The 13,375-nt window shown below is 42.7% G+C and overlaps 1 protein-coding gene across 1 annotated transcript in view; it reads left to right on the top strand.

Moving 5' to 3' along the window:
* The window catches only part of tafa3a (TAFA chemokine like family member 3a), a 94,836-nt gene that overhangs the window by 50,078 nt on the left and 31,383 nt on the right, over positions 1-13,375 (top strand). Inside the window, 1 exon segment of the mRNA XM_030358761.1 lies at positions 8,740-8,852. Coding sequence (XP_030214621.1) covers positions 8,741-8,852 — 112 coding nt within the window. The 5' untranslated portion in view covers position 8,740.

Raw genomic sequence — 13,375 nt, forward strand, 5'->3', positions numbered from 1 at the left:
TCATGAGCACATGCAGAGCTACATGGCTAGCGCTGAGGCAGATGGAAGGAGTGCCTCGCCTGGCTCCAATGTAAATAATGCATTCGGCCAACAACCTGCAGTCTCTCAAAGGGCTGTTGGTGGATGTTTAGCTAGTGTAATACGCAGACGTATGTTTCCTTGGCCCTGGTACCACTCTGTGGTCCAGTAGTAATTACACTCAGCTACCCTGAGGGGGTGCTAATGAGGTGTTGTGTAGCAGCTTTATTTAGTTTGGTCTATTTGTCTGTTGGCTAATGATGTGATGAAGGTGGCAAGTGGACCATAAAAGAGGGGAATCTGGGAACTGACTGGGAAGATATTTTTTCATTATTTTTTACTCCATTAGGCTGGGTTCAATTACAGAATCTGGCACGCTGGCGTCTGAGCTGCGCAGAGAACTTTCAGCTTTGGGTAGACTATAATCAAGGCTCCCATTGATGCCTAAAAATGGACTCATGACGTTCTCCATAACCGATTCGAGGATTGCCCCTGGCCAGTATTAATGCAGAGCAGCGCACAGGGCTATTAACTTTGTCAGTAGCCCACTTTATTCCAAAAGGCTTTTTTTGGGAGACTGGTAGAAAAAGAAGCAAAAAAACATCTGGCTCTCTAGTTAAAATTGACCCATTTAGGACTCTATCCTCACATCTGTTGAGTGCACCACGGAGCCAACCGTCACTCCGCTGGAGATAAGAGGTTACCTCATGCAACATTTAATGTGGGGCCTGAGATAGGGTCAGCCAAAGTTTGTCTTTCCCTAAGGGCATGAAAAAAAATTGTGCACTTTCAAAATAAATGGTTTCATTATTTAATCTCCAAAAATCACCTTTAACCGGGCTCTCCAGTGCCTTGCTCATGGGCTAGATGAGGAGGGGTGTGAACCCCTCATCAAGAGACGCCTTCTGGTAGAGCGCATCCATCATTCGTCATTTTGCCCGAGCACATTTCCACATTGTTCTTATCTGCCTAGTCAGTCGTTGGACCTTAATTGACAATTAATGTGTGTTCTCGGGTGCAAAGTGTTTATTTTTTGCTTGCTTACGTGGTTTTAAAAGCGGTGGTGTAATTTTCCACTTCGACAGACACATTGTTGGATCCAATGAGGAGGCGCAAAAAAAGCCACAAGATCCACTTAGCATTGCTTTGATCTTATTGCAGCTTACGCGGATCACAGGCATTCATTTTGTGTCAAAATACTCTTCACGCTTTTGAATATTCATTTCCCAGCCACAAAGCGCCTATAGCCCAAAGCACCGCTCTCTGTGAGAGTCGCTATCACAAGTGACAGAGGCATTGTCATGCTCATCGTCACACACGGAACACCAAACAACCCTATCTCCGGGAAAAAGGTGTTTAAAATGCAAATATCTTTATCCAGGGGCACCACCATTTGGTTTTAAAGGTTCTATAATAGCGCTCAATAATCAGTGTAATTCTGTTTCTGGAAATGCCCCCTATACCTGATCCACAACTACTGCTCAAAAAGTGTAAACATTGCTCACACGGTGCTACCATAATTTTTTGTCGTTCCCACTCCGAGCACCTATAAGCTGCACTAGGTTATTCATGTAAAACTGGCTCCAGGTTAGATCCATTGTGAATCGGGATTTCGGCAACATTGCTCAATGAAGCCTGCTATATTGAATTTTTAACATGGGATGAGAATAATTGTGGTATGGTTAGAATCAACAATAAATTAAATACAAAATAGTTTTTGGTGTTCTGCAATTGACTGTCCATTCACAAAACATATTGTTCAAGGTCAATTTCATTAATTTCACTGGATGGATACATGAATTGCAAAGAGGTCTGCTATAAGATGATCTACCATATATATATATATATATATATATAGATAGATAGGGAGGGGGGCTGGGTTAACCCTGCGTTTGTAGGCCTACGGTGTGCCACTAAACGTGAACACACCAGAGTTAAAGAAGAAGAAGGAATGGATGAGTCAGACGGAAGAACACCTCACTGAACTCTGATTAGAGCAGAGAGAGTCAGAGACAGACAGAGAGAGAGAGAGAGAGAGATAGCAATAGAGAGAGAGAGAGACAGAGACAGAGACAGAGAGAGAGAGAGAGAGAGAGAGAGAGAGAGAGAGAGAGAGAGAGAGAGAGAAAGAAGCGAAGGGTGTGGAGGAGAAGAGCTGGTAGACGGCTCTGACCTCTGCCTCTACACTAGAGGGGATGTTTCTTCAAGCAGGTTCCAGGTCTGACGCCGGCTACTGGAACTAAGTAGTTGGCCTCCTCTGCTCCGGCAGCTTTCAAAATAACACAACAAACCCTGTGGGGAGCACACACAAGCATTCACAAGCACGCACACATATACACCGTACACACACTGACACATACCCACACATAAACACACAGAAACACAAGCATGCACACACACACGCACGTATACAAAACACACATACACACCAACACACACACACATGCATGCAAATGTACACATGCACACATACAGGCACGCTCACACACTTATAAACCTTACCTACACAAACACATTCACTTGTTCCACAACCTCAATCCCTCGCTGACGGTTGTTTGGTGACTTATTGAATATGAAGGTGTGCAGATCTCACATGAATATATTGTTTCACTTCTTCTGACAAATGTACTTACTGTAAGTCGCTTTGGATAAAAGCATCTGCTAAATGCCCTAAATGTAGATTGTAAATGTAAACATGAATAATCATCTCTTTCCCCTTCTCTTCGTGGTCTTGATTCGCAACCTTTTACTGTACACAAACATGCACATGCACTCAGCCTCCACAGCCTATGCACCACATAGCTGCATGCAGCGCTCAACAATTTTTCAACTTAAGTTTTCTTCTTTCTTTCTTCTTCTTCTTCTTCTTCTTCTTCTTCTTCTTCTACTTCTTCTACTTCTTCTACTTCTTCTTCTTTCACTGGATGGATAAAACTTGCGTTCGGTGTAAAACGAGTGCTAGGTAGCCTGCTCACCTTTGAAAATATTTAAGATCAGGCTCGCTTATTTGAAATAAGCCGTCGATATGTCGTCATAAGGGGCCAAGTTACCTCCCCTTTCTCTGCCTTGCCCACCCAGAGAACTTGGCCCACCAATGAGACAATAAGCTACGTCCGTGCGAGCGCCACATGTATGTGTGTGTGTGTGTGTGTGATTACACACACTGTAACGCAAGTGTTGTCTTCTTCTTCTTCTTCTTTGTTATTTGGATAACCGTTCTGCTGTTGGTGTTATGGCGCAGAACACGTCGGTTCTTTGACATCTCTGGTATTTCCACAACGAGACTGTAGTTGGGGTTATCTCAGTCATGGTTGACAAGGAATTGGGGGAAAGTAACTTTGGCTTTGACTCCCTGAAGTACATGAACTGCGACATGGAGGAGGCAGGGATTGTTGCCAGCAGGCAGCCGGCAGCGTGCAGCCAGCAGCGGGCAGCGGAAAGTGGGCAGCCGGCATCCGTGAGCCGGCAGCGGGCAGTGGGCAGCCGGCAGCGGGTGCTTCAGTCTACTTCAGATTGATTTGGAGGAACCAGAGACGTCGGAGAACCCGACGCAGTCGTTTGAGATTCATAATATCGTTTGAGAAGGAATTGGGGGAAAGTAACTTTGGCTTTGACTCCCTGAAGTACATGAACTGCGACATGGAGGAGGCAGGGATTGTTGCCAGCAGGCAGCCGGCAGCGTGCAGCCAGCAGCTTTTGGCCTTGATAATATATATTATATGATATAGATATCTATGTATAATATGATATTATTCAGATATAGAGCTCCAGGACTCCTGCAGGAGCACCCGGAGTGTTCTAGAATATTTACAGAACACGGCCAAAGGCTGTGTGCGCCTCGCCATTGCGATTCATCCGCTGTAAACAGAGTGCATGGTACCGTGGCCGCAAGCTGCTCAGGGCCACACCCCCACCCTCCTTCTTGATCCGCCTCTCTCCACCTCATTTGCATTAAAGCTACAGACACCGAAACGGCGCGTTTGGGGAAAGCTCAATGTGCGACTGGCTCGTAGTGGCTGTAATTCTGCACCACGGCTGAATTTCGGGAATGTCTTCAAATACTGTGTTAGGGGCCTACTAATATCGATATTAAAGCATCCATGAAGAAGCATGCCATGGGACCTTTAAAATAATATTTTTTACAATGGAAGTCATTTTCGACATTTTTGACTCGACTACTTCAGACTTCGTAACTTAGTCCATTTTTTATCGTTAACCTTCGTTCAAATGTTTAACAAATCAACACACTTGTGTCTTCAATAATCTGAAAACAGAATTTCGATATCATTTATACTATTTTCCTATTCATAGTTTCATTTCATACCGACTTCGTATCTTTCCAGTTGGTCTCATTGAGTAACGTTGAGGCTTGAGCGCGAGGACGTTCAGGCAGTGTTGCCAGATTGGGCGGTGAGGCCGGAGCGCCTTTAGCCCAAGGTAGCTATGAAGGCTCGCCATTGCGGACATCGAGGAACAATGTCAATATTTAACCTAGAAAGACCATGTCAAGCTTAAACGGTTGGGTTATTTCATGTTAGTGGCGCCATAATGATTAATTGTTTGGAAATATGATTATTATATCAGGCTTTTGTCGTGGGGACCCAAGTTTATATGGCTAAAGGCTTGCTGCTTGATACAAATCCAGTGTTCTCCTGGTAGAAGCTAAATGCTAAAAACGTCCTCTTCATAAATGTAAGATCATTTTATGAATGACTATTTTGAGGGTTGTTTTATTTTAAGCTCATGTACCAAACATACATTTTGGTTGGTCTTTTACATGCCAATTTTTTGTGTTTTGTATTAATGTAATCTTATTGACTGTCAGTGTGTTCTTTACACAGACCTTTTGAGATTTGTGTGTGTGAGGGATAGATGAGAGGTTCCTTGTATACCACATCAGGTCATAGTAAATAATCAGTAGATATAATTTGGCCACTAAATGACCAGTTTAGTGGTTATTCAAATGAGTGGCCTTGTTCTTGATTTGTGATTGCACAAACCTATAAACCAGACTTTCACTCCTATCTAAATACACAAGTACGTTTTAGCTTTAATTTATTGAGTGTGTATCTTTTTTAACTTAGCCGCCCTACCTATAATGAGCACTTGCTTGCACCTCTGTCAAATGAAAAATGTGTAAATTATATTTATGATCTTAGACTATTTTCAGTTAATTGTATTGCGTGTTTATTATGCGTGATGATGCCAGGTGAAGGCCTTAGAATATTTTAACTTATTTTTTCCTTATTGAAAGATTTCTCTCAGTGGTCGTTAAACTTTTTATGATATTCAAGTTATTTATAAAATTCATGTGCATAATGTTTGTTACGCCTTTTTTATGGAAGCTAATCTGTTAATACATTTATTTCATCTGATGTTCCATGGATGTTTGTTTGTAAAACAACACGCACACGCATACATACACGCACACACACACACACACACACACACACACACACACATACACAAACACACACACAAACACAAACACGTAGTGTTTTTTTAGTGCAACCAGTGGTTGTGTCTTTCTGTTTGTGTTTGCGTACTTGTGTCAGATTGTTTGCATGGATTAGATGTCACTTTTTATTTTGAAAAATAGAGAGTGAAAAAAATAAGTAGAGTGCAACACAATAAATATGTCAGATGTCTTTCCACAGGAGGATTCCACAAGAACTAATGAGAGCCGTGGAGAGAGCCTTGAGCATTCATCTTAGAGCGTGTGCCGCGACCAGAAAAGAAGCCAGCATAGATGTGCTAGCCAGAGAGCAGCAGTTCACTGCTGAATCGCCATGATACGACAACGTGTTAGCCGCTTGCCTGGCCATTTTTAACACCTCCCACGTATCTGACAATGAGAAGAGGCTTTTAATACTAGGTTAATCTTTTAAATGGGTGCAGGATTAGAAAGTCTGCAATAATAGATATGCTGCTTCCAAACACATTTTGTGTATGCTTTCTTAGTTATTGTGAGAAAACCCATGGAAACATTTTCCCAAAGGAATAAATTAATACAACGGATGCATTGCAGCGTCTGTACTTTTTAAAATGAAATATGGAAAGTATTTTTACATGATTAACTTAATTAACTCTCTTTATTGCTCATTGATCCAAAGATCAGTAGAAATGCTGTAAACCCTCACCTGAGCGTTCCCTCTCTCTGAATTAAATTCACCGCACGTCACCTCAGGAATGCCCTGACACACCGGGGGGATGTATAATAGCATAAGATAAAGGATTATGTTTCATTAATATTAATCCTACGTACGGCTTACAACCCAGCCCCCATTTAGAATCCATTCAGCGGGGTTGGCAGGCTCCATCTCACACCACTAATATCCCCCGTATCGTGGGCTCTTACACCAGTGCCTGATTGGCTCGGGACCATTAACGCTGGTGCACCAGCAACCGTGTGTCACGTTTGGGTTAGACAAAAGAGACCAAGAAAAACAAAAGCAACCTTGTGTCTGCCTCTACATCCGGAAACATGGCTGTATCCCCTTTTCCATCAATCCCAATCAGTTCACCTCTGCCATGAAGACCGCAAGGCTGCTTCAGTGGAAAGTGCCATGTGCTTTGTAGCAGTGTATTGGGTTGGGTTAGTACTGCCCATACATGTTTTCGAGTATTTAAACATTTTGATACTTTCACATTTGTATGCATATGATTGAAGTTATCTCATATTGCTGCCATTGGCGCATTGAAACCAGCCTTGACAAATCCCAAAATGTGTTCCTCCTTATTAGAGCATTTGGGGATGAGCCATCTGGTCCCAGAGTGGACTCATTCTGTTTAACCAGCTCTGGGCCGGCGACCGCATCACCTCTGTCAGATGGAAAGATTAAGTAGGCAGCAGTTTCACATACAGTCGCTTCCCGAGGCTCGCTCTTTTTAGATTTCCATTTATTTTGGACAATCAACAAATACATACAATCAACATAGGAACTACTGCAAAGTTCAGCATGTTCTAAACAATCCATTATGAGTACCGGATGGCTGTAGCAATCAGATAGTTACAAATATATGTGTTGTGTTATAGTGTAAGAGTTATAGTGAATGAACATATGTTAAAAAAGTATGTTATTTGCAACGATAGTGGCACCAAAAACGAAGTCAGTTATTTTGTTATTCAAGCCGGCTCACAGTTTATTGAGCGTAGATTTGTTTAAGGTAAATTCTATTCAAGGAAAGGGAAATAGTGCCTTCCCCGGCACTTGTGTGTCTCCATGCAGAGTGGACTAAACAGCGGCAGTGACTGCAATGAAAGCCACCCAAGGGAGTCGCTGTCACCACCAATATTCCGCCTCCTTCTCCTATCCATAACTCAATATTCAGCTCTATGGCTCCTCTGCAAGGCTAATGTCGGTAGCCATCGTTTTCATCAAGTTCCTCTGTGAATAGGCCTGCACAGCGATCCTTTCTCAGCAGTGAAATATGGGTTTAATATGTTATCTTGAGTTCACCATGAGATACAACTGCGCAGCGACGCGCTCTCTCGTTCTTCAGCCTCCGCCCTCTGTTTGGCTCAAGCCTGCCAAATTAAGTCAGAGTTAAGCGCTTTACGTGAAACCAATCGTTTCAGCTAATTTGAGCTGCCACGATGGAACTGAGTTTTAAAGCAGGACCGGTGATTTGCAACTCCCCCATCCCCCAGAGAGGGAGCTGGCTCTGCCGGAGATGAGCTGCTGATTGCATTGCTTTATTCAACCCCCTCCCCCACACTCACCCGCTCTCCCCGGGCCACTTTGATGGGGTCCACTGGTATCACCAGACAAAAAACCATAGAAGGTACATGAAGATTAGTGAAGTCAGTGTAACCGGCCCTGGCCACACAAACAGCATCACTTACACACTGAGATACTTAGATATGACAGCGGATGGTGACCAAGGCCAAGGGGGAGGGGTTGTGGGGACTAGATAGTATTTCTGCTCTGTCACCACTTTAAAGTGGTCTCAAATCCATGCTTTTTCTGTGTTTTATGCAAAAATAAAGGTTGGGAGTGCTTTAGTAAATGTGTGTTGCGGTTCCACAAAAAACTGTGCACATTGAATACAGTTGTACATTAAGTATGTTTTGACTGGGTTCAGGTGATGGTTCAGGTATTCTTTACCTGCATCTTTGTGTATCTTCAATGGTATTTTGGTTGTAAAGTAGTATGTCTTTTAAGTCCATGACATGAGTCCTTACTATCAATCAAAGTGTGAAGCTCTTCTTTGGTACACAGCACTTGAACTCCGCGGCGGTAGCCCTGGTGAACCCTGTTTGCTTTGCCCTCCCAGAGGGTTGCGTTGCCTTCCCAGGGGCTAATCCTTGACGGAACAAATGAGGCCTGTTGTTAAGCTCTTTAAATCCCTACTTTCTGATTTCAGGAGTTACTCTCATTGACCACCACCGTCTAGCAAGCCGTAATGTAGCTTTGGTATGGTTGGCCCCAGCCCAAATAAGCCTGCCTGTCCATCTCAATGTATTCTTTACATCACATGCGCTTAAACGATCCCAAAGTGTGAAGAGTAAAACTATAATCCATCCCAGGGTCGCACCAGACACCGCATTGTTGTTTTCTGATTGGCTTTCTGAATGGATGCGGATTCACTGGGAACACAGGGATGCATTGACCCATGTTTTTTCAGAGCTAGTGCTGGCTCTGCCTTTCACATCTGTCTGTTCTGTTCACCTTAACATTGGGCTAAAATTATTTTGCTTTTGGTTTTCCTTGTTTGCAGAATGCGGGGGAGGGACCTTCAGAGTGCGTGCAGAAGGGCGCTCCTGCTGATCATCTGTCTGGTGTCCCTCTGTGGACAGCTGAGCAGTGCCTCGTCACACAGAAGCCACATAGGTAGGTCACTGATGCTGTTTCAATCTAGAACATGATCGTAATGTAAGAAAAGTAAAAATCCCCATCAATAGTCTCAAATGTTGCACCCACTTCACATCATTATTCTAACTAGAATAAAGGGAGAACTTTACTCAGATCATTATTCATCCTAGAGGTCTAGAATAAGAACTTTAGTCCCATCATTATTCTAACAAAAGGTCTAGAATAAGAAGACAACTTCACTCTCATTATTATTCTACTAGAGGTCTAGAATAGGAAGACAACTTCACTCTCATAATTATTCTACTAGAGGTCTAGAATAAGAAGACAACTTCACTCTCATAATTATTCTACTAGAGGTCTAGAATAAGAAGACAACTTCACTCTCATAATTATTCTACTAGAGGTCTAGAATAAGAAGACAACTTCACTCTCATAATTATTCTACTAGAGGTCTAGAATAAGAAGACAACTTCACTCTCATAATTATTCTACTAGAGGTCTAGAATAAGAAGACAACTTCACTCTCATTATTCTCGCTAGAGGTCTAGAATAAGAAGCTAACTTTAAACTCTTCATTATTCTAACTAGAATGAGAATTTAACTTTACTCATTATTATTCTCACTAGAGGTCTATAATAAGAAGAGAACTTTATTCTCATTATTCTAACTAGTTGTCTAGAATAAGAAGACAATTCTCCATTCTCATAATTATTCTAACTAGAGGTCTAGATTAAGAATTTCCCTCTTATCAATATTCTAACAGGACTAGAGGTGTAGAATAAAAAAATCCCTCATGGTGGTTAAGATGAAGAAAATGTGAGGGTCAACAACCACACAACTTTCGAGAACAGAGAATGACAGATGAATTAGCTTTTCAAAGGATATCATTTTCCTTTTATATTTTTATAAATATTACGAAAAACAAATGTATGGTGAGATTAAGGTGCAGATGATTGACAAAAAAAAACGATGCCTCTGAGAAAAACAAGCCAAACACATCAATGAAGGAGATCCAAATCTATACTTTTTGCATTTCTGTATGATCCAAAAAACTTAATGGGCTACAGGGCTGACTTCACACAACTCTGTTGTGAACAAATGTGTTTGAAACAGTCTGTGCCATCCCCGGTTCATTGGTCCTATTGATCAACTGTCAGGAAATTGAAATTATAAGGGCTTTATTTTGTCCTGGCTGAAAGTATTTTCTACTAGAGGGATTTTTAGAAAGTATTCTCAGTGATCAACCTTGCCACACACAACCATAACATTGTTCTTGAGATATCCCTCTTTTGATGGGGTTTTAAGTGTATGTTTATTGTGCTACATATGGAGAGAGAGAGAGAGAGAGAGAGAGAGAGAGAGAGAGAGAGAGAGAGAGAGAGAGAGAGAGAGAGAGAGAGAGAGAGAGAGAGAGAGAGAGAGAGATAAGTGTATGAGTGTGCTGCATCTGTTTGTGTGTGTGTGTGGATATTCATGCAAGGGCAGGAGGGCGGCTCTGTTAGATTCCTGCCGATGGAGTGATGAGCGACCCTCTGGCGTGGGTGTGGTAGAGGGTTCACATTGAAGTAGTGAGCCTGTTCCCCTGGGCCGAGACCCCACCGGGAGGGAAGGTCTTCCAAGTTCAAAGCATCAAAAGCCAAATGGGTTCATTTTTTGTAGTGTCAAACGAAAATACTGCATATTAAAATACGGAGTCTAATATGAATGTATTTTAAAGCCAGGACAACAGCAAGGTTATGTTAACAAGGTTAACAGAAGCAGGCAAAAAATCGATATCATCGGTTTTTGTTTAACGTCGCCATAACAAGCGGCTGGTTTATGTTATTTTGTTACTTATGTGATTTATGTGGTGATTTTATTTCTTATTCTTATCTATATTTTGTTCCTATTATATTCATGTGTATTTCCGAAATCAATCAATGGTACCGTACTCTTAATGTTTGACAAACCAGAGAAGTGTAAAATTAATATTTGTTTGTGGTTAAATCGTTTTTTTCTCATTTGTTCTACAATACTTAAATCAATAGCATTGTTCTCCATTCTCCACCGCGTATTGATCAGCTACTCGCCATGAGTGCAGTGTTTATGCTTTAGTGTTTGACTTTTTTGTCATTTGTGTTTACATTTTCTTGCTGTTATTGTGGCTTGTGTATTTATGTTTGTGTGTGTGTGTGTGTGTGTGTGTGGGTGTGTGTGTGTGTATGGGTGTGGGTGTGTTTGCTGTCCGTATTTCTGTGGACACGGTAAGGGGGGGCTGCTCCCCGACATCCAATCAAGGAGCTTTAAGGAGCCGCATTGTGCGCCACAGCCCGGGCCCCCCAGGCTGGGACGACACTGGGGTAATCACGGGCATGCTCCAGCACTGCGGAGGTCGTTCCAAGGTGGGACCCATAAACCAACCTCTTTAGCCTGTCGCTTTATTGAGGTGATGTGAGGGTTGGGCGAGCAGTGGGAAGATGGGTGGGTGACTGAGGGTAAGGGGCGGGATGGTGGTGGTGGTGGTGGTGGTGGTGGTGGTGGTGGTGGTGGTGGTGGTGCTGTTGGGGATGTTCTCCTTAGCAAAGCAATTGAACCTTTCACCGCAGCCTCTGGACGAGAGTACACACCAACAGAGCTTCATGCACACGCACGCACACACACACACACACACACACACACACACACACACACACACACACACACACACACACACACACACACACACACACACACACACACACACACACACACACACATACTGCATACGCTCAAAGGCCAGTAAAAACAATACTGCATCCCCTAGAGCACCATCCACATTCATTAGCTAGTCATGAAAGAGCAGAGCAGAGGAGGAGTCTGGGGAGAGAAGTGGCAGAAGGGAGATGAGTTTGGGCGAAAAGAAGGGACAGAGAGGGAGAGAGAGGGGTAGAGAGGGAGAGCGGAGAGAGGGGGATAGAGGGAAAGAGACTATACACCAGAGAGATAGATAACAAATGCCTCATGGCGATTCAATTTGTTTGGGTATCGTTGATACCATTTAGGCTGATAACCTGACTGGGTCAGAGCAGCCGCAGTACTTAACTCCACAAAATCCTTTCTCTTCCCCTTCTCTTAACATAGTGTGTCTCATTAAGAAAAGTGTGGGGACATAATCTAATAAACGATCAGGAAATCAAGCATTTTCCCCTGCTTTCCTCGTCCCATCTCTCTCAAGTCAAAAGTACAAAAAATAAATCTCAGCTAGCGAGAGAGCCCCCATTAGGCTGTTTGTCTGCCTGATGCAACCTGGCAGCAGCTTGCTGTTCTCCAGATAGACTTCAGGCAGTGCATTTGCCGGCTGCAAACTCTGTTGCCTTTCAAATGGAAGGCATTAAGCCACATGGCTCATGGATTGCACTACAAATTGGAATTAAAATGGCCTTTACACTTTTTAGTTTTTGTGCTGACTTTAAACTAAGGTCCTGTTCCGTTATTCAGAAGCAATGACATGCACCCGTGCTAATAAGTTAGAAATGAGCATCGGTTCACATTTGAATTTAGAGGGATGGATTTCCATATTTGCTTATATCGTACACTTTCTAAAAAGTGTGTCATGCACGCTAATGGTTGCCTCTCATGCTGCTCTCTAGGCTGTAGGGGATTGTTTTATATTCCATGCAAATGAGTGCTAACTCCCCCTGTGGTTTCAGAGCCTCACTATAGGCTCCAGACTTCACCAGAGCCCCAAATGAATCATGTGATCCACTGTTAACTTTGTTTCATTTGTCAGATGGATCCTTCTCTGCACCATATCATTAAGAAGAGACATATTAAGTACAACCTTTTTACGTTTTCTTTTTCATAATTCCGCAGTAAATATTGAGGGTCGTGTCATTTATTTAATCTGCACTGCCAGTGCTCACATCACACTGGCATTGCAGATTAAATAGACTTTGCACAAATTTCTTTAGTCGAAGAAATATATTAGATAAAAGATAAAACAGTAGTAAAATCCAATGGTACCTCATTTTTAATCCAGCACAAGACTGGTAATGCTAAAATATGACAATGAGAAGTATGAAGAGTGAAGGGGGAGATTTAAGAATCGTCCTCAATTTGATAGTCAAACATTATTAATTTAATATAAGAAATATATATATATTTTTTTTTTTTCATTTCATGGTTATTTCTTGAAAATGCATCTATTTCATCATCCCACAAATAAAACATCAATTTATAGTTCTGCTCAACCTGGTCAACTGATATTCTGAATATCTCGCCTTATCAATTTGTTGGCCTAGAAAGCTAGCCTCACTGAATTGTTCCTGGCGGCAATATCGTGTCACTTAGAGACGGTAAACATCCCCGGGTCAGCTCAGACGGCCCGGGACACAACAGGCCTCATGATGCATGGGGAGGATGGGGTCCAGGGGGGAGAGCTGGGGAGTAGGAGGCTGTGGTCAGCCAATGCAGCGGGTTATTGGAGTGTGAGGGAGGAGGAGATAAGGGAGTGTGAGGGAGGAGGAGATACGGGAGTGTGAGCAGGGAGGAGATAAGGGAGTGTGAGGGAGGGGGAGATACGG

Source organism: Gadus morhua, chromosome 1 (genome assembly GCF_902167405.1).
Source record: "Gadus morhua chromosome 1, gadMor3.0, whole genome shotgun sequence".
In the NCBI taxonomy this organism is placed as follows: Eukaryota; Metazoa; Chordata; class Actinopteri; order Gadiformes; family Gadidae; genus Gadus; species Gadus morhua.